General features: G+C 34.5%; 1 protein-coding gene across 1 annotated transcript in view; it reads left to right on the forward strand.

Moving 5' to 3' along the window:
• The first annotated feature begins 2430 nt into the window (after positions 1-2430).
• Positions 2431-26633, forward strand: part of PRL (prolactin) — a 61106-nt gene continuing 36903 nt past the window's right edge. Inside the window, exon 1 of the mRNA XM_039866577.1 lies at positions 2431-2626. Within this exon, the coding sequence (XP_039722511.1) occupies positions 2431-2626 (196 nt within the window). The remainder of the gene's footprint in view (positions 2627-26633) is intronic.

Below are 26633 nucleotides of genomic sequence, written 5' to 3' on the forward strand. Positions count from 1 at the left end.
CTATAATTATTTACTCACATATTTGTCTCTATGAAAAATTTGAGGCTAGCGAGACTAAATTCAGATAGTGATCCTTTATAAATATTGAATAAATGTGTGTTGAATTAAATTCACTAAATACATTATTTATTTGTAAATTGGTTATCAAGCTCATTTCTCATGCTAAAAGTCTTCAGGCTATGTCTTAGGATACTATTGCATTTTTATTAATGTAAATGAATAGAATAGTAAACTCAAAATTAGTTAAAATATTTTCCAAATGTAGATAATTCTAAAAGTTCTATCTACAAAAACAAATTTTTGACATATAATGTAATCTTTGATAAAAATTGACAGTTATACTTAACATTCAAAAACTTCAAATTGACATATTTACTGTAATCTGCTCCTCTGTAATACAGAGAAGTGGGACATATTAATGGAGAAATCTCATGATTTTTAGTCAAGGCACTTAAGTATATACCTAAATTATTTAACATACAGTGCAAAAAAAAAGTGTCTCTCTTTGTTACTCAAAATTGCTAGAAATGCATAATAGTTTACATTTTGTACACCCTTACTAGGTGCTAGGTACTCTTTCAGACAGTTTACAAGTAGTGAATTGTTTAATCCCCACAAGAACATTGTGAGGGTCAGAATAATTAGGAAACTTTCCCAAGGTCATTATGGGAATGAAACTATGACAAACTTTCTGGTGGAAAGATCAAAATTCAAGAGATACTGAAATATACATGGTAACTAGATCTATGGGGAAGTGATGGGGCAAGGAGCAATTGGTCAGTTATAAGAGAAGAATGGAACCCTAGGGAGACCAACACTGAAGGGACTGGACAAACAGAGGAGCCCATAAAAGAGACAGAAGGTGGCATCAGAAAAGCTGCAGAAGAAACCAGAGAAATGATACTCCAGAAACCAAAGGAGAGAGTAATTTCATGAGGCGAGCTCAACATTACCAGACCTTATACATGCATAATACAGTTGACTACACAAAGGTCCCTATAAGCATTTAGACAGTCTTGTCAAACAGTTTAGATCCAGATTAAAGCCAGATTTGGTGAGCTGATGAATAAATGGAAGGGAGTGATGTAGGAGTAGAGAAAGATGGGTCTTTGAGAGGGTGCCTAAAGGAAAGGCAGACACAAGGCATAAGTCTGAGAAATAGGGAAAGTTTTTAACTGTTTTTAACAAGTGCATATTTTCCTCTTTCATGGAAGTGATAAATAGTCAAATAAACAATTTTAAGTAAGGTAAAGTTTTATATGCTCAAGCTGTTGGCTTTCTAAATCTATACAGCAGAATACAGGTAGCTCTAAATCCTTGATACTCAAGGTTTGGTAAACATCACTAGCTTTTCTTGGGGGTTAGTTAAAATACAAAATCTCAGGCCCCACACCAACCCAGAATCTGTGTTTTAATTAAAAAACAAAACAAAACAAAGAAAACAGTATTTTAAAGTTTGAAAATCATGAATCTAGACTATAGACAACCCAAAGGAAAACATTAGTCATTAAAATATGGTTTAAAATTGTTTTAGTTTGCTTTATATGCACTCCAGAGTCACATCTAATTTATTTGTAAATATAAGCATTCCTCTTTTCCCAACCCATTAATTAACTAGTTTCAAGTTATACTTTCTATCTCAAGTAATTAACATTTTACTCTTAAATTAGAATGTTATATCAACAGATTGTATAGATGCACTTGGGTGTGGCTTTCCCTGCAATATGCAGTATTAATTAGCCTTTTCTAATTCAATGCAATATCCAATTTCAAAAGGTAAAGGTTTTACGGATTTCTCTCTATGATGCTTATTTTCTTCAAGCTTGCCCAGCTTATGTCATAGACACATTGAAAGAGAGTAAATAAAGGGCTCCAAAGAGTTCATTTTATATGAGATGTAGCAGTAGCAATGATAGCAGAAAATGGGAAACAATCTGAGGACCAAAAAGAGAATTCCATAAAAGGAAAACACACTGAGAAGCAATCCTTGTCTGCATGATTCCAAAATACACAAATTTCAGTTACCATGGTTAGTGAAATAATACCAGTCTCCAACAACATGGTTCAAATGTCAGCTACCACAATATATCAAATGTGACTAATCACTTGAAGTATAAACTCTGCTGCTAGCTCTTCAGTCTTTAAATCACTATGTAAAGAATAGATGTGCCTACTATCCAGTGACCAATCACGGCACTTCTTTCAAAGTTTGTTGGTGATTTGTCACTGTGCATCTATTTTTCAGTGCATGCACAGACAGAAATAATGTTATTGTGTTGGCCCCTTGTCTCCCAGTGAAAATCACAAACAACATTTTACAAAAATGGATAATTAAGAAGGAAATGGCCTACAAAGATGGAAGCACAGCAAAGAAATGAAAAGTGCTAACAGTGGAAGCTAAATTAGAATCTTACATAAATTGCTGATAATATGAATGTTGACCCTGCCACCATTCAAGAGACTCTGGACATGCAGCCATTAAAACTTAGTGAAAGTGAACTTAACAACATAAATGAGAAAAGTGGCTGTGCTGGAAAGGGTGAAGATGTCCCAGAGAACATGACGTCAGTAAATTTCACATTTAAAGAACTCTCATTGATATTTCATGACATTGAAAGCACAAAGGGTAAAATGTCAGAAGGTGATCTAAACTTAAAAAGAAGTATGACAATTTGCCATGGTCTAGAATATATTGCCTCCATATCATAAGTTACATGATGAGAAGAAGGCAAGCGTGGTTCAAACTACTCTTGATAAGTTTTTACGAAGAAATAAAACACTTTATTTCTCAGTATAGTTTTGCTTTAAATTATAAAATACTAAATAAATAGTAGTTTTACTGCTTTTTTTCATTTTCCTATATGTTTATGACTGAAAGTAGGAGTTTTTAATGTTTTAACAAAGATTGTTAACAAAAAATTGTAACGGTCACCAAAGAAACATAATTTTTCCTATTGATTATTAACTCTTCTTTGTGCATTTTCAGTTTGTAAGGTTATTTTTACAATCCTACACTACTGTGCATAGTGAAGATTGGCACACGTGAGAGAGCCATAGAGAGAAAGAGAGAGAGGGAAAGGTATAGAGACAGAAGTAGAGATTAGTTAGAGATAGACATATAGAGAGATAAATAGAAGAAAATGGTCAAAATGAATTTGGACATAGTGATGACCTTGAAATATCTTTTTGTGTGTGTGTTCCTAAGTGCCAAGGCAATAAGAAAAAGTGTGCTTGTGTGTATATGCACTAAACATTCGATTATGATATTCACACATACGTAACAGGCAGATTTTGAATATGAATCTTCTGGGGTATATCTTTTAACTCGAGTGCTGATTTACAAGAGAAAACTCTGTGAGAGTCCTAACAACAGCTCTTTGTATATAACAGTAAGGGAGACTTCCTTAAAAGTGTACTTTACTCGATGTAATACATGTAATCCTAATTTTATATAAATTCTAGTCTTCTAAATTAAATCATACTTAAACTCATAAGGGAAAAGTTCTAGGAACAAAGATGGTCACTATTTCATCTATAAAGCTTACATAAAAATATAAAATCATTTGTGTTTAAACTTTCCATAAATTTACAATATTTTATATTAAGCAAATAGAATTGACTTTATCTTATTAAATTGTTCTTAATTTTTAAAGCACAAAGAGTCTCAATGCTTAAGATAAAGATATTAATTGGTTCTTAGAGCTTATCAAATTACAATGTGGAAATCAATTCCTAAAAAAGGTAGAAAACAATAATATATGTAAGCTAAAGATGAAAGGATACAATTAGTTTATCGATTAACAAAAGTGTCCCTTGACCATTAGTTACAGTTCCACGCAAAATTTATTTTTATTTTGTAGTTTCTCTACTATTGAGAAAATATCTGTGAAAATTTCTCCATGGCTTCTCCTTCCATAACATAGATTTGCTCTTAGAAAGCTTTGCATCTAGGTGGGCCATATGACTAGTTCTTGCCAATGGATTATGAAGGAAAGTTGACTTTATCCCTTTCAGATTAAAATGGTTAAGAAGCCAGTGCAACCTCTCCACCTTTTTTTCTCTTTCCAGTAGCTGAAAGCAGGACTCCAAGAATCTGGCGCATGGCAGAGTCACAGGGTGAAAAATTTGGATCTTCACCACATAGAAAAAAGTTGCCTGGCAACTGGGAACACCCACATCAGAGCATAAGTAAATGAGAAATACCCAAGAGAACTGAAACGTTGATGTTTGTTTGTTATTAAGTCTAGTAGTACCTATGTAAGAAATACTGCTTGCTGGGTACCATAAACATATCATTTGCTGTATGATAGAACTTTCTGCAATGATAGAAATGTTTCTGCATTGTTCGATATGGCAGCCATGAATGAATGACACGTGGCCATTGAAGGGATAAAATTTTTATTTATTTACCTTTAATTAATTTAAACTTAAACTTTAATAACCATGTGTGGCTAGTGATAACCAAAATGGGATGATCAGTTCACATCTTCAGTATAAATGTTATAACTTTCAACAGAATATAAGATTGCTCTCAGCATAACTTCCTACCTACTGATAGCCTGTGGACCTGAACCTTGAAAAGTTTGACAAAAGTAAGTGTGAATTTTGGTTAGGCAAATTTGCATTTCTGAAAAGAAAGAAGATAGCTACTAACTATGTACATCTATCATTTCCAAAACATACTTTATTTTTCCTTCAGAAACACATTTGAAGGTAACTTTTACTGTTGTCAACCCCTATTAAGATGGGTGGGCAAGAGGTTTATTAGGCAAGTCTGGGGAGTCAGATTTTCTTCTACCCAGCGTCAACTGCTGCCTGTTAAATAAATATTGCAAATTATATTCTTTCTTTCCCCTCATCTTGTCAGTAAAATTTCTCAAGCCACCCAAATTATCTAGAGCAACATGGCATAGAATCTGTCAATATAGGTAGAAGACTCATATAAGGGACCATAGAAATGCACATGGCCAAAGTCTTCCTCTACTTTTTATGATATTTCAACACTAGTTTGTATAATCTTGAAGTATAAACTTGATTTACCTCCAGTCCCTATAAACCCCCCTACAGTGAATATATCATTGACAGTGGTGTACTTCATGCAATTCACTCTTCACTTATCCTCACTGTCAGCTTGACCACCATTTTGCCTCACCCCTCCCCCTGTCCCAAGGTACAATGCAATAGTGAGCATGATTTGCAATTGGCCTGAGCGTTAGCACGCGAAACAGTGTCTGTATTCTAGCAAAGACTATTACTTTAGAGAGAAAACTGAAGTAAAGCAAACCAAATTTTTTCTAGAGACAAGTATAAAATATTAATTTTAAATCAAAAGAAGAATGTAATGAGTAAATTCTGTTAATTTTAATACTTCATAAATTTTTACTATTTGTCTTGGCAACTTTAATAGATGTGAAAAATTAAGAAATTAGTATTTATCATTGTTTATAAAAATATTGGGCAAAAAAAGTCTAACCAAGATTCTTTCCAAAAAAAAAACCACAATGAGACTCTTGTCAATTTTTAATCTACGAAGCAAAGAGTATTACACTAATAAAACTTAATTAAGTCATTAAATATTTAAAATGAATTTCTAACTAGCTTATTGAATGAATTTCTTTTTATATATTTGAAGTACTATTATGAAGTCTATATAGAGAGCAAAATTCAAATGCAAACTCAAACAATTTAATGTATTTATCTCAAAAATTCCATTTCATTTTTCTTTTCAAAATCAAATCACCTCAGAACACTACATCATAATTTATATTTCCCTCACATCAGAAAACACATAATAAAATACTGTTACAAACACATTTCCCACAAAGTGACTATATCTTATAAAATATAACTCATTCATTTTACATGTTTCATTTCATTTCAATAATATTGTATATTAATATTGTCGAATTTACAATGAATGTCAAATTTCTGGTAGAAAATATAATGGATATTTACTAACTTGGTTTTGTATATCACTCACAACCCACTATATATACATATATGTGTTTCAAAATCCTTCAGACAAACATTTCTTACAGTGAGGAACATTTACCTTTGTAAAAAAAGATTTAGATACATGATTACTTTCTCTGGTAAAATTGCAATTTATCAGCTTATTATTACACGGATTTGAATACACTTATTGGGTAACCACATCTTTTATTTAAAAACAGTCATACCTCGTTTTATTGTGCTTTGCTTTAGTGCACTTCCCAGATATTGTGTATTTTACAAATTAAAGGTAAGACCCTCCACCAATAAAAAGATTGTGACTCTCCGAAGGCTCAGATGATGGTTAGCAATTTTTAGCTATAAAGTATTTTTTAATTAAGGTATATACACTGTTTGTTTGTTTTTTTAAGATATAATACTATTGCATACTATTAACTACAGTATAGTGCAAATATAAGTTTTAGAAGCACTGGAAAACCAAAAAATTCTTCTGACTCACTTTATTGTAATATCTACTTTATTGCAGTGGTCTAGTTTTGAACTTTCAATATCTCCTAGGTATGCCCGTGTAATACTTACTACATATATTAAAAGTTTAACATAATGATGTTAAGCTACCAAAGCAATAAATACCAGTAAATGTCCAAATACATTACAAAAAACAGGAGTATACTCTTTAGTTGTTTAACTCTGGTCAAATAAGAGTGGAAGAGTGAGCGTTCACTCATTTGTTTGCGTGTACACTAAATTCACATTAGGAAGCTTTAGAAGGAAGCATAAATTATAGCCCTTGCTGGACCCATAATTTTGATAAGTATAGAGATATTTCCTCCCTTTGAAACTTTCAAACTCCCTTTGAGTTACAGAAATGCTTTAACTCCTTAGTCTAGTAAGAGAAACCCACACAGTCTACTTCCAAGCCACTGACTTCGTTTCTCTTTGATCTGGCTAGTGTTCTCTTACCATCAAGTGTGTTGCCCAAGTCAAAAATTGAAACCAGTTTTTTTCTCCTTCTCTCTTACAATCATTCAAATTTGCCAATTCTACCAAAACATCTTTGAACCTCTTCATGTTGCCTCCCTTTTGTGATTTTGTTATTCCAGACTCCACAACCCTCCAAGCTTGCAATGCAAGCAGTCTTCTGCCCTCTCCCTGAGTTTGCCTTTCTCCAGGCTGCATTATTTTTTAAACCCACTTAAGAGCTGGATTTAAGCCTTCCTGTTCACAGTCTTCTCTTGGGCTCTGCTGCAGAGAAAGCATTGAAAATCTTTGTGAGGAGCATTGTCTAAGGGCATCATTTCTGCATCAGTGAAATAATCCTACAAATGTAACACTTAAAGCAGCTGTTTCACCTTTAAAATGTACAATTAAAGTACAAGAAAAACTAAGCACAGTTTTCTTTTCATTCTTAGCAGGCACAGTAGTTATACCTAAGGCAATGGCAGTTTAGATGTCTGATTTACAACCAAAAAATCATAGTCTGTAGCTAATATGTTAGATTGTGTTTGCCTGTCAGATACATTATGGATAAAAACTTTTGCTTTTATATTTTTCCTAAAAATTCCTCTAGCATCACACCTCCCTCAGAGTGCACCATTCCTTAAGGATATAATCTAAATTCATCAATGTGTCACACAAGTCCCTTCATAATCTGATCTAAATTATTTTGAACACCTCAACCACATACCTAATGCTTCAGGCAAAGTGGACTATTAGGAACACTGAACTTCCAGCTGCTCTCTGCACAAGCTTATTTACTCATATCCTGGCTTTCAACATTCCTACTAATTATAACACTGCTCAGTTATTCAGGCATTTCTCAGATTTCACTTTCAGGAAATAAGGAGATATGCTTAAGGCCTTGGGATTATATTTTCAAATCAAACAGATCTGAAAAATAAAGAAGCATTGTCAGATAAATAGAAAAAAAGACCAAAAAAAAGTTATAAAATGATGAAAAGTCCAAGTGTGTCATTTCAAAACTTTAAGGGGACCTTGTCCTCTCAACTGTATAAAAGAAAAACATTAATTTAAAATATAAATTATTATCTGTTTACCCTTTAAATATCAATATGATTTTACAAAGAAATAATGACCTTACTAGTCATTGTAAATAATGTTTTAGATGTTTTCATTTTTCTTAAATCATTCTTTTTCCATATCTAATAAGAAAATTTCCCATGGTAAAGAAAAAGGAAAAACTAGTTTGTGATATTAAGTTTATTGTCAAATAGTAACCATTTCAATAAATAACCACGATATATTTATTGTCTAAGAATATCATTTCAATAAAGTATATTCTCTAACTGTATAGCTAGAAATTTTTTAAAGAAAAAGCATTTGTATTCTTTTCTATGGTCCTTTAATCTAGTAAATTGGAACAAGCTTTTAAAGTTTTTCAGAATTATTTTTTTAATAAAAATCCACTTGTACTAGCTACTCCTTGCTATTATAACATGGAAGATGAGGCATTACCTGTCTCAGTCACATATGAAGTTCTGTATATTTTAGTGAGACCTGAACAAATTGGCTATCTCTCCAGGGAAAAAAATTCCACCCCAATATGGAGCTGAGTAGGGGAGAGGGAGCAGGAGACGGAGAGTTTGTCTGGCTTATTGAAGAATAATGCTAAAAAATAAGTACTTAAAATTAAGCATACTAACAAAAGGTACACATCACTTCTTCACATTTTATTTCATATTCAGGAAAACAAAATTGGGGATGTGAGTCAGTGACAAAATTATTTTTACAATTTAATTCAGAGTTAAAAATAACCAATTTGGCAGAAAACTATGAAAGCTTATTTTATGTTTGTCCAGACTTTATAGGAATATTTTATACTATGCTATTAAATTGAAAAGAATATTAGATGTGGAGTCAGATGTATCAGCCCAACTACACTGATCAACTTTGGGTAAGATATTTAAACATTTTTATACCCCAGTTTCTTCACATGTAAAATTAATATTTTTGTATCTATATACCATATTTGTATTAGCCTCAGTGTGTTCAAATTAATTATGTGTGTGTTTGTGTGTGTGTTTTGCATTAGATACTAAACTTCCAGAGTTAAGGATATGTCTGATATTTCACAAATAATACAGACTAGTAGAGAACTGAAAAATTTTACTTTGGAATTATAATTCCCCAAAATGTGAATCAGAAAAGAGCTGTGAATTCCAAAAAGTTTGTGAAACACGGAGTCAAACAAACTTGAAGGTTTTTTCTTCTGCAAAGCAATCAGAACCTTAACTACACAAATATACATTATGATTATCCTAGAGGAAGCTACGGTCAGTGGTAGAAGCTCTCTTAATCAAAGTGATCAGCAGCAGTAGTTTCTTTAATTGAAAAAATCCTTCATATACAATAATCCTAACCACCTGATGATGAATGAATGCTTCCCTTTATACATGGCCACGGCCTTTACTTTGAATATGCCCAGTAGGTGAAATTTTTAATATACCATTCTATTTTTTTCAAAAATTGAAATTATTACACATTATCTATGAAGTGATTCTACTTCGGTTTATCTAAAGTAAAATAACACAAAGACACTGGAAAATAAATCCAACTACAGACTCCTAAGTTTTAAATTTTTTAATTACTTCTATTTGGTAGATCATTCATAATTCAATAGTGATGGTTTTAGACTCAGGCGTCTAACCAAAATATTTAACTTTCATTTTTATTTAAATAGCTCTTTTATCACACTCATACGTCATTGATTTACAAAATATTTCATTACACTATATAATTATAATAGCAAGCACATGGGCATTAACCAGTATGAGAATAAACAATTGTCTCTTGGCAAGCATTAACCCACCTGCAGGGAGCTGTGCTGGGCTAGCTGCTGAGCCTCTTCCCCTTAACCTCTCCCCCTCTAAGATGACTATTCAGCAAGCTGGAAACACCAGTACATACATTTTAAAGGTGAATAGAGGGTATATACAGTTGGAGAGCTAGTTGAGAGTCACTTATGTGAATGTTTATGAAGACCATTGTTCCATGAACGATATTGCAGCAGATGTTGATCCGAAGGGTCATAGAGTCACTTTCAAATCTAAAATAATCTGTGATCATTAAGAAGACATATTGTGTTTTTTTCTCATTACATGTCCTGTTTTCTCAAGAAGGCAACAGAGCCCAATAATTTAGAAAATATACTTTCTAGTAATTTATTTCTCATGGAGTAAATGCAGCAATGTCATATTAAGAAAAGATGTTTGCAATATATATTTAAAAGTAATAAGGATTTGGAGAAACATGGCAGAATGAGAGACATGCTCAGATCTATCCCCTTGAAAAAACAATAAGCTGAACATCTAAAACTCAACAAAAACACCCAAACTGCACACCAGCACATTTGAGTATGGGATCAGCGCATAAGAGCTACAACAGGTCAGAACCCCAGGTGTTAGGCGGTGGACTGAGAGAAATAAGCTGCCTCTCACATCTGCGAGTGCTCCCTGTAGGAGGAAGAGGAGTTCCTTGAACAATCTGCCTGAGAGAATTGTGAGTTTTATGTAGCCAGAGGCATGGCCCAGTCATCAGTGCAGAAAGCAGAGAAGCGTACAGCAGAGAATTTGAATTTTACCAGCCACGGTTGCAAAATCAAGGCTAAACCAGAGCCCTAACCCTCAACTCAGAGGGCCCCTTTCCCCACACCCCCGAGACCAATCACCACGGAACCCCAGGGGAATCAGAGCAAATGCTACCAAAACTGTTGCTAACAATGACAGGAACTGAAACTGAGGGTAGCAAGTGTGATTAATATCTACAAGAAATTTTAAAAGCATTATTGAGGTTTTATATAAAGCAGGGATCCAAGAGGCTTAGATGCCACCTACTGGAAACTAAAAGAAAATAGTCTTCTTTAAAGCAGGCTAAAGAGAGACCTTTATATGATAAATATTTCTGGGAAAAAAGCAGAATACATTTCTATTAATGTCCAGGCAGAGAAATAGTCCACTAAACACCATGAACAACCAAGGTGACAAGGCATCTCAGAAAGAAAGAGAAAAATATCCAGAAAATAAGCTTACAGACATAGCAATATGCAACTTAAGTGACAGAGAATTCAGGATGATATTTCTGAAAAAAATCAATGAATTCTAAAACGAGTCATAACAACAATTTCAGGAATTGAAAATACACCTAGATGAGTAGAGCAAGGAGATTGATACCCTCAAAAAGAACAGAATAGATCTTTTGGAGATAAAAAAAACACACTGTAAGAGTTGAAAAATGAAATAGCAAGCTTGAGAAATAGAGTCGACCAAATAGAGGAAAGGATCAGTGATATCGAAGACAGAAATCTAGAAATAAATCAGAAGGAAGAAGAGAGAAACTGAAGAATGAAAAATAATGAAAGAGAAATTCAAGAATTAGCTGATACCATCAGGAGAGGAAACATAAGAATAATGGGCATTATTGAAGGCAAGGAAAAGATCAAGGACTAGAAAGAATTTTCAGACAAATAGTGGACAAGAATTTCCCACATCTAAGGAATGAGCTAGAGCTTGGAATTCAAGAAGTCTACAGAACACTGAATTATCTCAACCCCAAAAAGTCTTCAAAAGCCACATTATATTATCATTATCAGAAATCAATGATAAAGACAGAATTCTCAGGGCAGCCAGGGAGAAGAAAATGATAAAATATAAAGGAAAAGCCATTAGATTATCCTTGGAATGCTCAGCACAAACTTTACAAGCCAGAAAGGAATGGAATCAAATATTTAAACTATTAAGTGAAAGGAACTACCAGCCTAGAATAATGTATCCAGCTAAGCTCTCCTTTAGATACGAAGGAGAAATTAAGACCTTTCTAGACGTACAAAAATTGAGAGAATTCTCCATTACGAGGCCCGCACTACAGGAAATACTGAAAGAGGTCAGCTCACCCAAAACAAAATGAAAAAAAAAAACAAAAAAACTATAATTAGGAGTAAAGTGATTATCAGGCAAATAGAAGCAGAGGAGTGTAATCCTTACTAAGAACAGAGCATTATAACTTAAATAATAAGAGAATTGCTACAGCAAGATAGTATGAACATTCAGGGACAAATTAATGTAACAATGACTGAAAAGGGGAGGATGCAACAATCCACATTAGTAAAGGGAAATGGAGATAAGGCGCACACAGAAGAAAATGGACAAATGTATTATATAACTATCCCTTACATATTCATAATGGTAACTGCACAAAGAAGATTCAGAACTGAGGTATATTACATAAAACAAGAAATACAAGAGGCAAAACACACAAAAGCCAAGCAACATAAAGAAAACAGAAACACAAGGACAAGGAAGCAATGGAAACACCAAGCTACCAGAAAGCAAAAGATAAAATGACTATAAGAAGACCTCAGATTTCAGTAATCCCCCTAAATGTAAATGGACTGAACTTACCAATAAAAAGTCACAGAGATGCAGAATGAATCAAAAAACAAAACTCAACCATATGCTGCCTCCAGGAGGCAAATCTCAGCTCCAAAGACAAAGATAGACTCAAAGTGAAAGGGTGGAAAATGATATTTCAAGCAAATGGCATTCAGAGAAAAGTGAGACTAGCGATACTAATATCAGATGAAATAGATTTCAAAATTAAAAAGGTAAAGAAAGATACTGAGGGACACTTCATAATGATAAAGGGAATCATGCTCCAAGAAGACATACACTTAAAAATATCTATGCTCCCAATCAGGGAGCCCTGAAATGTGTCAAACATTTACTAACAGAACTAAAGAAAGAAACAGACCAAAACACTACCGTAGTAGGAGACCTAAATACCCCACTATTGGATATGGACAGATCATCCAAACAAAATCAATAAGGAAATAACATCCTTAAATGACACATTAGACCATCTGGACATAATTGACATTTACAGAGCCTTCCATCCCAAAGCAGCTGCTTATACATTCTTCTCTAGTGCACATGGAACATTCTCAAGAATCGACCACATACTGGGACACAGAGATAGCCTCAACAAATATAAGAGGGTTGAAATCATACCAACCATATTCTCTGATCATAATGCTTTGAAACTAGAGATCAACTTCAAAAAGAAAGCAAGAAGAACCACGAGTACATGGAGATTAAACAACATGCCACTGAAGAACAACTGGGTCATAGAAGAAATAAAAAGAGAAATCAAGAGATACATAGAAACAAATGATAATGATGGTACAACATATCAAAACTTTTGGGACACAGCAAAAGCGGTCATAAGAGGAAAGTTTATAGCATTACAGGTCTGTCTCCAAAAACAAGAATGAGCCCAAATAAACAACATAGCACTTCATCTTAAAAAACTAGAAAAGGAAGAATAAATGAAGCCTAAAGTTGGCAGAAGAAAGAAAATAATCAAAATTAGAGCAGAAATAAATAAAATTGAAAACAATAACAAAAATGAAAAAAAAAACAATAGAAAAAGTAAATGCAACTAAGAGCTGGTTTTTTGAGAAGGTTAATAAAATTGACAAGTGCCTGGCTAGACTCACTAAAGAAAAAAGAGAAAGGACACAAACAAAATCAGGGATGAAAGAGTGGAAATTACGACTGATATCAGAGAAATACAAAGGATCATACAAGAATACTATGAAAAAGTATTTAACACCAAATTTAATAAACCAGAAGAAATGGACCAGTACTTAGAAAAATACTATCTTCCTAGACTGAAACAAGAAGAACTGGAAAATCTAAATAGACTGATCAGCAGTATGGAAATTGAAACAATTATCAAAAACCAACCAAAAAGTAAAAGTCCAGAATCAGATGGCTTCACCAATGAATTCTACCAAACATTCAAAGAAGATTTAATACCTATCCTCCTCAAACTCTTCCAAAAAATTGAAGGGGAGGCAATACTTCCCAACGCATTTTATGAGGCCAATATTACCCTGATACCAAAACCTGGTAAAGATAGCACACACAAAAAAAGAAAACTACAGACCAATATCTCTCATGAACACTGATGCAAAAATCCTAAATAAGATACTAGCAAACTGAATACAGCAACATATTAAAAAAGATTATACACCACAATCAAGTGGGCTTCATTCCAGGGGCACAGGGATGGTTCAACATATGCAAATCGATTAATGTGATATACCACATAAACAAATTAAAAAATAAGAATCACATGACCATATCAATAGATGCAGAAAAAGCCTTCGACAAGATACAGCATCCATTTATGATTAAAACACTTAACAAAACTGATATAGAAGGTAAGTACCTTAACATAATAAAGGCCATCTATGACAAACTCTCAGCCATCATTATACTAAATAAGATACTAGCAAACTGAATACAGCAACATATTAAAAAGATTATACACCACGATCAAGTGGGTTCTATCCCAGGGGCACATGGATGGTTCAACATATGCAAATCGATTAATATGATACACCACATAAACAAATTAAAAAGTAAGAATCATATGATCATATCAATAGATGCAGAAAAAGCCTTCGACAAGATACGACATCCATTTATGATCAAAACACTTAACACAATTGGTATAGAAGGAAAGTACCTTAACATAATAAAGACCATCTATAACAAACCTTCAGCCAACATTATGCTTAATGGTGAAAAACTAAAAACCTTCGCTCTAAGATCAGAAACAAGGCAAGGATGTCTACTATCGCCATTTTCATTCAATATAACATTGGAAGTCCTAGCCAGTGCAATCAGACAAGAGAAAGATATAAAAGACATCCAAATAGGAAATGAAGAAGTCAAACTGTCACTATGTGCGGATGACATGATTCTCCATATAGAAAACCCTAATGACTCCACAAGAGCACTACTAGAAACAATAAGCAAATACAGTAAAGTTAGTGGATATAAAATCAACGTTCAAAAATCCATAGCGTTCCCATACTCTAATAATAGTGTCAAAAAGAAGTGGAAAAATAATTCCTTTTGCAATTGCAACAAAAAGAATAAAATACCTAGGAATAAATTGAACGAAACACGTGAAGGTCCTATATAATGAAAACTACAAGATCCTGTTGAAAGAAATTAAAGAAGATACAAAGAAATGGAAAGATATTCCGTGTTCTTGGATTGGAAGAATCAACATAGTTAAAATGACCATATTACCTAAAGCATTATATAGATTTAATGCAATCCCCAGCAAAATCCCACCGGCATTTTTTAAAGAAATAGAACAAAAAAATCATCAGATTTGTATGGAACCACAAGTGACCCCAAACTGCCAAAGCCCTCCTGAGAAAAAAAAAAAATGAGGCTGGAGGCATCACTCTGCCTGACCTCAAAGTATACTACAAAGCGACAGTAATCAAAATGGCATGGTATCAGCAGCAAAACATACACATGGATCAGTGGAACAGGATCGAGAGTCCAGAAGTAAACACATATTTAGATGGGCAAATAATTTTCAACAAAAAAGCCAAAAACATACAGTGGAAAAAGGAAAGCTTCTTCAATAAATGGTACTGAAAAAACTGGAAAGCCACTTGCAAAAGAATGAAACTAGACTGTTGTCTATCACCACACACAAAAATTAACTCAAAACAGATTAAGGACCTGAATATAAGACCTGAAACAATAAAATGCATAGAAGTAAACATAAGAACTAACTCAGGAACGTTGGACTTAAAGAGGATTTTATGAATTTGACCTCAAAAGCAAGGTAAGCGAAAGCTAAAATAAATGAATGGGACAACATCGAACTAAAAAGCTTCTGCTCAGTAAAAGAAAGCATTAACAAGATAAAGAGAAAACCGTCCAAATGGGAAAATTTGCAAACAACGCCTCCGATAAGGGCCTAATATCCAAAAAATAAAAAAACTCGTACAACTGAATAACAACAGAAAAACAAATGATCCAATAAAAAGGAAAAAGGCAGAGAACCTGAGCAGACACTTCTCCCTAGAGAACATACAAATAGCCAACAAATATTTGAAAAAATGCTCAACATCACTAGCTATTAGGGAAACGCAGATCAAAACCACAATGAGATGCCATCTCACACCTGTTAGAATAGCTATAATCAACAGAACAAGTAATTACAAATGTTGGAGAGGATGAGGAGAAATTAGAACCTTCATACACTGCTAGTGGGTCTGCAAATTGGTACAGCCACTATGGAAAACAGTATGGAGTTTCCCCCAGAAAATAAGAATGGATATACCATACGATCCGGCAATCCCTCTACTGGGTATTTACTCCAAAGACTTGAAAACCCATATCCGAAAAGATATTTGCACATCAATGTTCATAGCACCATTATTGACAATGGCCAGGACATGGAAGCAACCAAAGTGTCCTACGATAGAAGATTGGCTAAAGAAGCTGTGGTACATATATACAGTGGAATATTACTCAGCCATAAGAAGAGATGAAATACTGCCATTTGCGATAACATGGATAGCCCTAGAGATAATCATGCTAAGCGAAATAAGCCAGATAAAAAAAGTTGACAATCACATGATATCACTTACATGTGGGATATAAACCTAAATGCGACAAATAAACAGGACAAACAAACAGAGACTCATGGACATGTACTATAGACAAGTGGTTACCAGAGGGTAGGGGGTCGGGGAGGGGTGGGGGGGTGGACAGGGTAAAGGGGCTCGGGATAGAGAGAGGGTAAAGTGGGTAAAAGGGATCAAATATATGGTAGCTGAAGAAAACTAGACTTTGGGTGGTAAATACACAATAGAATATACAGATATGAAATTATAATGTACACTTGAAAATTATATAATTGTATTAACCAATGTTACCCCAATAAACTTAATTTTTAAAATATTAAAATAAATGTAATAAATTAATGTATTATAACATGTGTGATGGCAAAAGCATCTTCACCATAAAACGATCTTGGCCAACAGTCTGCTATTTTTTCACTGTCTGAGTCATCCAAATGTTGGCCTCAGGTATCTCAAATTCATTTTGCCTTTTACCAATTAAGGCAATGATGGAATGATTTGGGAAAGTTTAAGGCACTGTCTCATTTACAATTAAATGTAAGCTAACTATTAAGATTTGGCAAAAGCATTGCTTGTGGTTTCATAAAAGGCCTCCTCTGATAAACCTAAAAGCATTTAGGCAGGAATGAATGACTTACTGATAAAGCATCTACCTTGGGTTCAAAATAAACTTGTAACCAAAGAGGCATTTACAAAGCTGTGGCAGAAAGTGCGCTGTTTAACTAGAATCTAAATAATGATCAGGAATCTAGCAGTAATTTTTCTTGCCACCCTAGCCCATGCATTTTGGCTTTTTGTTTCTAACGGCAATGGGAAGCAATAAGAAGTTGCTCTGGACATAGTAGCATGCACACTTGTCATTTCAAAACCATGGGAAAATCTACTGAGAGAAGTCATCCATAGAGGCTGTCGTAAAAGAGGATAAATTAATAACTTTATTACTCCAATTATCTTTTTCCATGTCAACTCACACTCCCACCTTGTCTTCTGCCTCTTCATTGTCAAGTTTCCATAAGCAGTAAACCTGGGTAAAAAACAAAGTTCCCTATTGCACTATAATCTAATTATCATTATGAGTAAAATCATTTTTTCCAAAAAAGAAAATAAGGACATAAAGAATCTCCATGCAAGAGATACACAGCTTAGAGTTTGTTCCAGGCAATGAGGATTCACTGAGAGTTTTCACTTTGTTTTACCAAAATATAGTTTCATTTTTTGAAAACTGACTTGTGAAACATACTAGCAGTCTCTGTAAAGAGAAGCACAGGCAACATTTTTGTTTATTTAAAAACAAAGAGTAACTCTTGAGTGCTTAGTGAAGATGTTACTTTCAGTGTTTTATTCTCTAAAGTTCTAAAATTGCAAAAGACACAAATTAGTAAAAAAAAAAAAGTTAGTTATTTTTGTCTTAGAGAACCTCAAAAAGTATCTCAAAAGTTCAATATTCCATTGCTAATACTCAAAACCAGTTCATCTGTCAAATGAACTACAACAGAAAATTGTCACCTACATTCATGAGTCATTTGAATCATGGCTATATTTCTCAAACACCTAGTTCTGTGGTCAACACTTAAGAAATATTTCATACAAGTTAGGGACGGGTTGGACTCAGCTCTAAGCTCTGCATATTTACAAATTAAATGCAATTATAACTGGTCAATTTTATAAGCAAACTGAGGAGTGGCGTGGTCGAACTGAATACTCTTAACTCTCAAACAACAAACAAACCTTCAAATATTGTCACTGTTACTATTACACAATAGATACCAAAAATGTTGCATCACAGCTGCCTAAATTAATTTGGAAATCATGAGAATGTCCAGGGAATGATACAAAATGGATGCATGTGACAAGAAAAATAAAATTAAATTCCACTAATATTCAAATTGAATAGAAATTAAAGGTCTCTACAGCTACTGATTTTTTTGAATTTTGCCCAGGTTCATTGGATTCCAGAAAGCCCTTCTGTCCCAAAACTTCCATCCAGAGTTGAACTGGCACCAGTCAGAAGCAGGTAACTGCTGGGCAGGACATACCAAATATCAATTATTCCTTAAAACTTAAAACAAACTAAAATGCTTACTCTCCCACCACTAGCTAGCCATGGATACTTGTTTCTATGTTTTTAGTTATTCTCGTCTCATTAGAAATGCCTGAAAAAAATAAAGTCTGTACAGAGGGATGAAGGATGTTTCTAGATCCCTCATTATCTTTGGTTTCAGGCAATCTGTAATCTTTGTAAATTGCTAACAACTAAAGAGGTGTTTATAAATATCAGTAGAAATAAGCTAAACAAAGCCAGAGCCAACATTTGCACTTCTATTACTCACCACTGTTTAGACTAGGAATTAATAAACTTCACAGATTAACTACGTACTGACAAACATAAACCAGATTCACCTTCTACATGCCAAATGCTTGCCAACAAATTAATTTCTCCTCTTTTCTTTATTGATATGAACAAACATGTTTACACTGCAGCAGCTCACCTCTCTCTTCTTGGTACTGCATATGCAAAAGCAAATACCTAAGTAATTACTGTGATTTAAAAACAATCTTTTAGAGAAAACTTTACTTAAGAAAGATTAGGAGATATTAAAAAACTACTTTAAATCTTAACGTAAAATTCAAGATAAAAATCAGAGGCAGTGTATGATAGTTTTCACAGGAGGGTTCTAGATTATATACCTTTTTCAGAAAATGTGAATATATCACTAAGCAGTCAACTAGAGTTTTCAGAATACTATTTTAAAATATATATTTTATTATCACAATGAACTGAAAACATTTCAATATTTAAAACTGAATCCAAAACACTGTTCGTAAGGAAGAAAATAGGAAAACAACATAAAAGAACCTTCCTGGTCACATCGATCCTTCCACTGGGAGGCAGTGAGATGGAGGGAAAGTCAACTCTATTGCTAAAAACACATGGGTTCTAATCCTGGTGTGGGCAGGTGATTTAACCTCTCAGGTTTCCTGTGTTCTTAAAAACTTTTACACATTTAACAAATAAACATTGAATGCTTACTCTGAGCCAGATTCTGCATTACAAGATGAAAATACGACAAGACAGGTGAGGTTATTGATTTCATTAAGATTATATTCTAGAGGAAAAGACAGATATTTGAACAACTGCAATCCTAAAGAGCCTGTTGAACAGGAAAGTATGAACACTGTGGGAGCACATGACAAGGACACCTAGGCTAAAGGTTAGAGGTCGCTGTTCGAGGAACTGACAAGTAAACTAAATATCTAAGGGATCTGTAGGAGAAAGCTGAGGCAATTAGAAGAAAAAGCATTCAAGGCAAAGGAAAATAAGAGAGGGCAAGACAATGGTATGCTCAGAGAACAGAAAAAGTCCAGTGTGGCTCTACAGGAGAGAGAAGCAAGAGGACAGGGCAAGAGTGAGGCTGCCACCTAGGGCAAGACCCGAGTCTCAGAGAGACCTATGAACCATGTTACAGGAACGTGGACTGTGTACTCCAAGGGCAAGGGGAAGCCATCCAAGGGCTTAAGGAGTGGAAACACAATTAGATTTGTATTTTTAAAGCTAAGTCCAGCTGCAGAGCATGCAGTGGAAGAGGCAAAAATGGATACAGGGATATTAACTAGGGAATGTTGATCATCCAGGCAAGGAATGGGTCATTTTATGGTAGCAAGTCAGGAATGAAGAGAATAAATCTGTAAGAGTTTTAGTAAAAAGTAAGGTTAAAATATATAACAAATTATATATGTGAGGGATAAGAAAAGTAAGAGAGATTCTCCAGCTATAAAATAAGGATATTAATTCCTGCCATGTATTATCAACATGAATAAAAATGTAAATGTGATAATGTGTACTAAATAATCCCAACGGTGCATAGGTTATAATAGAAATTCAAAAGAAAAAAGAAAAAAGAGACTAAAAGAAAGATAGAAAGGAAGGAAGGAAGGAAGGAAGGAAGGAAGGAAGGAAGGAAGGAAGGAAGGAAGGAAGGAAGGAAGGAAGGAAGAAGGAAGGGAAGGAAGGAAGAAGGAAGGAAGGAAGGAAGGAAGGAAGGAAGGGAAGGAAGGAAGGAAGAAGGAAGGAAGGAAGAAAGAAAAAAGAAAATGGCTATTTTTTTGAGTGAAATCAAATTTTATGCTTCTCACAAGTGATGCAAGTTGGATTTTTTTATCTGGGTCAAATCCCAGATCTTGGAACTCTTCCCTTGAGTGCAGAGACTGCAGCTTCCCAATGCAGATGGAAATCAATGTGGCAAGGGTTACACTATTCTGTCACTATTCAGAAATAGCTTACAGTAAGTCCTCAGGTTATGAATTACCTGCCTTTACATGTTGACAGTTATTCCTTGGACAGCCAGTAAAAGATGTGATATGAGAATATACCTCAATCAGTTTGCAAAGATTTTTAATTTAAGTTTGTGAAGACAATGAAGGTCGTATGTGCATTCTTTCTCAGGAAGTCTGTTTTTACTGCTATGGGTTAAACCCATTGAGACTGAATGAAATCTTGAGACACTGCACACAGTGGCCAAGACAGAGTCCTGGGGCTCTGTAGAATTGAGGTTAGGACCATGCGCAAAGTTCATGCAGATTGAATGGGTAGTTTTGCCATTGGTCACATGTTGACCTGTCTGGAGGGCAGGGCACAGGGGACAATCCCCAGACAGAAAGACGCTGTCTTATTTCTTGAACTAGAGAAACAGACCATTACTACCACCATGGAGGAGAGCAGCCTTACTACATTGCATATTAATCCATAAATGTATGCTTCATATTTATAAGGACAAAGTTCTAATAAAAGAACAGGAGCTAAACAGTCATTTTCTAAATTTATAGGACCTACATATTATTATGCAAAATTATTACTTTCTCCCCAAGTATTCTATTGTACTATACAGTGGAGTTATATCTTACTCAGAAATTAAGTCAATGGGAGAAAAATAGAGAAAAAATTATTTTTGAACATACCTTAAATCACCCATTAGAATGATATACATGATTTGTGCATACTTTACTATCTTAAAACAAGCCTTGCATAGTCAGATTTCCTTCCGGCATTGAAACATATTGCTGTTTCTTTCATTGGGCAACCAGATAAAACACCAGGCCTGAATTTAATGGTTATTTTGTAAAAATATATTTCTTATCTATTTTCTGCTTTTTTTTAAGCGCATGTAAAGTAAGCTAAAGTTTCATAATTCCATTGCAAACGAAAGAAAATTACTTTTTCGTCCATTTTCAAACCTGACACTCAGATAAAGTCCCACTCTAATTACTTAAAGAAACTTTCAAGAATATTTTGAACAAATGCGTTATCTAATTTAATTAGTAAATTAGCTAAACCTTTTTTTTCCATGTCACTCAAAACGATAAAACGGCATTGACCAAATTGCTCATGCTCTTCATGAACTAGAATGTTAAATAAGCATTAAAAAGAAAAATTAAGATTTTCTTCTTTCCTCACTCACATATGTACATAAATCCCAACTGATCCCAAAGTCACTTCATTCTAACTCATTCATCAATTGTAATTTAATTTTAAAACTAGAAGACAAGTTCAAGATTACCTGTCAGACCAAGTGCTTTCTATTTGTCCCTTCAGATCCACTCTCCACCATTCTCCACCCTGCTACCTGCCTCCATGGGGTGAGCTCTATGGACCACTTCAACTGACCCCTTTACCTTCAGTCTTCTTGCTGGGATCAGGAATGGGAAGCCCTGATGAAGGATGGAAAGAAGGACAATGAGGCCAGAGAATTTATTCCCCTGGCTCGCTCCTGTTAAATTTGTCCCAGAAACAAGTAATGGCTTCCTCAAGGCCTCTTCAATGCAAGACTCTCTGTTCAAATGCTAGATATGCCCTCTCCTCTCATCCCCTTGGACCTAAGGTGATCCCAGCTTAGTTAATACTATCCAGTTCCCATAACTTTATAAGCAAACACTCCTTAAAATATTCTAATTTGTGTCATTTTCTTTCTGTTTGAATTCTAAATAATACAATTAATTTTTACAGATGAAGAAACTGAATCTGAAAACAGGTGGCAAGCTCAAGATTACACAACTACTTAGCCAATCAATGAATGATCAAGTGGGAGTAAACTGGAAAACTTAGTTGCCTATAAAAGAAACTTCTCTGAAACAAATTAAACAGACAAAAAGGCAGAGACATTCATTGGAAGGTCAATGGAAGTGACTCTGGGCATGGGTCAATGCAGGAGCTTGACCTTTGTCATCAAGAATATGTCTCTTTTCTCAATCCTTTTGCTGTTCTCCATGTTGACTTCGTTCTCAGGCAGGCTGTCCCCACACAATAGAAAACACCATGGCTAGAAGCTGGTAAAAGTCTCAGATTATTATAGTTAAGCTGACATTATTCAGATGCCCACCCATGAAGTAATCATAGTGAATTCTGATTGGTCAGATTAAGACAGCTAGTTATCCCTGGAGTAGAATCATAGGGTCAACCCCACTGCAGAAGCATGGACTCAAGTGGGAAATAGATGATTCCTGAAAGAAAATTAAAAATAAAAAGAGGAACTTTCCCCATAAGTAGTAATAAAAGAATGCTGCACAGGCAGAGCCAACAGATATCTGGTATACAGAAGCATAAATAGAATCAATTATTCTGAACCCCATTCGAATTGTTTCATTATGACATATATTTAAACCAAATAACACTGACTTAACCTGAACCTTATTTCATGGAAGCAAAAGAAAATTATTGAACTACAAATACCAATAACTGATATTAGTATGGCAGTTACAAGTTACAGAGCATTTTCACATACATTATCTTATTTAATTCAGTCTTTCCGATGAGGAATTCCAAATTCCTTGCCTAAACATTTTTCAAGGTCACACAAATGTTTGTGAATTTTGAGAATCCAAAGATTATTTCTAAATGTTTCAATTATGTTCACAAGTTGTTAGGAAACTACAGTGTAAACATCTGAGAAAAACTCATGGTTGTCAGTTTTATTGTGCTAAGAATTGCAGTGGAAATTCAGCCAGAGATCCATCAAGATATATTTCTGGGCCAAAGGCCAAAGTTCCTGGATTGGTCATGTCTTCTTTTCTGCAATCTGTATTTTACCCAGGACCCAGGGGTCACTCTAATACTAAAAATACAGCTTCCCCACCCCCTTTGAAAACAACTTGACCGAGACTTTTACCATAATATTGCAGAAAAACATGGATATGTGTGCTCATTTACCCAGAAATGTGCGGTTAGTATAAAAATCTCAAACAAATGATCAAAAGGTCAAAGCTGGCAAACTCTTGTGATGGTTTTGAAGCAAACTGTGAGTTTTCTCTGGTGAAACTTAGTGGTCAGAAAGCACAGGAAGAAGACCTCATAATGAAGTATTTAATAAGGCAGGGAATAGTAATAAACTGTGTCAGTATCTCACTAAATTTGAGTGAAAATTAGAACCTGATTCATAGGTTGGGAGGAAAGACCAAACATATTAAATGAATTAGTTTTGCCCTTTGTTAATAAAAATAAACAATATTTAAAATAAGTAATATATTGCAAAGGTTTCTGGTGTTGATACTTTTTATTTTTTTCAATAAAGGGCAAAAATTCTTATATGATCATTTTTAAGATTTCCTAAATCTCTGAGTAAGGACAACAAATGAATCCTGAGGGGTTACCAAACTCAATAATTGAGAGTTACATCATGTGATGCTCTAAAATGTGCCTTTCTACAAAGTGATGGTAACCATTGTTCAAACCCAACTGGCATTTGTAAGGTCGGTAATCCTGAGGACAGAGATTATTTAGTGTTGCTAGTTAGAAAAACTAAAGTTGATACATCTGTCAAAACTCAAAAATATTTTCATACCACTTGATGTGAGAGTCAAGCGAAAATATCTGTTCTCTGGAGGAAATGTCAGAGAACTAGGGCTGGAGAGAAATAAAGGGAATAAAAAAAGGGAAGTGAAAGGTGACTCTAAAATCCTCATCCTCTATCTGTGTCTTCACTCATCAATGCTTAAAGGGCCCTTTTCTTTTCTACCAATTGCAAAATGGTGGGGGAAAAAAAAGCAGCCTGCATCTGTCTGCCTTTTTTTTTACACCAATCGTTACTGAGCAGTATAAGAAGGAAGCATTTTAGGGGATGCAATTTCATTCTGTAAAGAGTTGGGAGGCACACCTTAAACTATATAAACTGCATCTGAGAGAATTATCTAAAAGTGAATTCAAAAGAACCTGATCAAAATCTTTGATGCATTTTTGGAGTTTGAGCTGAAAATAAATGCAGTTCTAATAACCAAGATTCATTCGCAGATGAGACTGGTCCAGGATCAGTTAAGACAAATATCTAAGTGTATCATATCTGGTTAATCTGGAGTCTCCTCATTTTTTTAAAAAATGACCATTAGTATCATTTAAAACCCACAATTTTAAACAGTTTTCATCTTAGTGTGTCATATGAACTTTGACATGTTAACATTATGTTGGAAAAAGGTTTCAAACAAGTAGATTTATCAGAGATCGAGCAGCAAAATAAGAGCTATTATTATGGAAGGAACAATGTCACCTTGCCTAACCTTTTGTATGACATCCAGCAGGTTAAGGCAAAGTTAAGAAACAGATCAGATCTCAAGAATGAATATCTAGGCCTCTCATTTTTAGCATTACATCCTGAACATGGACCTCCACCATATTATAGTTCATTATCACCATTTCGGGAAAGAACACAAAGAGCAAAACAAAGACTTGATGGAAGAGTTGATTTTATATGATCTTTCCATCACAATATGGTGAATATTTAGTTTCTAGCAAATAAGATAGAGTAGGCATGATACAAGTATCAAGTAAATATTGATATAATACACAAAACAGTTTACATATATAAATATACTCATAAAACTACATGTTCTCTTGTTATCCTAAAGCATGTTCAACATGTAAAAAGAAACCAGTCCTATCTCCCAAAGGTTGCATAATCTAAAGACACAAATATTATTAAAGATAATTATATAATTAAAGACATAAGTATTTCATACCTAGGAGAGTGACAGACAGCCACACGATGGGCCCTCAACAAATACGGTAACAACAATGGAAAAAAACAATCAATACAAACCAATTTTCAGGGAATAGAAGAATCTAAAGGGTTAACCCACACTATCTCTGTGTTTCTCATTTTATATTCTTCCCTGAATTGCTACTCCTCCAATAAAGTGTAAATAATTTGCATTCTAAAGGCGTGGGGTAAAAAAGTTTGCCAGGCTTGTAACCTAAGTGTACAAGATTACCACAGGTGCAGGCAATTAATAAGCAGATTGCCCTACGCCCAGAGTCCTCGGGGACCCGTCAAATAGCAGTAAAGAGACATTTGAGATCTCAGCTCAGTTACAAATAGAATTAAGCAGAGAAAACTTATGCACCCTGTTCTCATTTTCTCCATTTTCTTTTGAAATTGAGAACACACATAGGAGTCACTTTGAAGTTAAGGCTGCCTGAATATGATATTATTGATTTCCATAATATGTTTTTGCTCTACAATGCGGATGTGCATTTTTCAAACATATTAAGCAAGGCTTTGATCTGATTTGTTCCAACAGAACACTGTATGGAGGCTGAAAACCATTTCTATATAAGGATTTGCTGTGCTGAGGGGAAGATTGCTCTAGCTTGAAAGAGGTTAGAAATATCCCATCTGAAAGCTCTTTTCAGTCCTCCTCAGCCTAAACATTTTACTGAGATGGGTCAAAGGTCACCAACTGTCAAAACAAAACCAAAATTACACAGCGCTCCTGCAAAGAAGCTAAGCAGAGTGGAAACTCAGAGTTCATCAACGGGACTCCTTCATGTGGCATGTAACAAATGGAAAAACTGCCTTTAAAAAGCAACAGGTATATTCTTCTAAATCCTACTGATTTTTGCAAGTTGTCCAGTAAGTTTAAAAGACCAGTTTCTTAGGTATCAACATAGAGACCGAACTGAACTATTCTAGAAAGGGTATGTGGGGCCAGTCTAAACTTTGAACAGTGAAAGCCACTGGCCTGCACACTCCAAAGCACCAGATGGTTTCATAAACCTGAAGGTTCATAAATCTTCCTTTAAAGTTTCCAATTTCAAAAAGAGGTTATTTTCTTTGTGGGATTGTGGAGTAGGGGAAATTTTTTGCCATTGGGTATCTGACCCACAAAAACCTAATAGCCTTTTAAGTTTTCTTGCTCTACAATCTGGAGACAACCAGAGCAC

Source organism: Pteropus medius, unplaced genomic scaffold (genome assembly GCF_902729225.1).
Source record: "Pteropus medius unplaced genomic scaffold, Ma_sr-lr_union100, whole genome shotgun sequence".
Lineage (NCBI taxonomy): Eukaryota > Metazoa > Chordata > Mammalia > Chiroptera > Pteropodidae > Pteropus > Pteropus medius.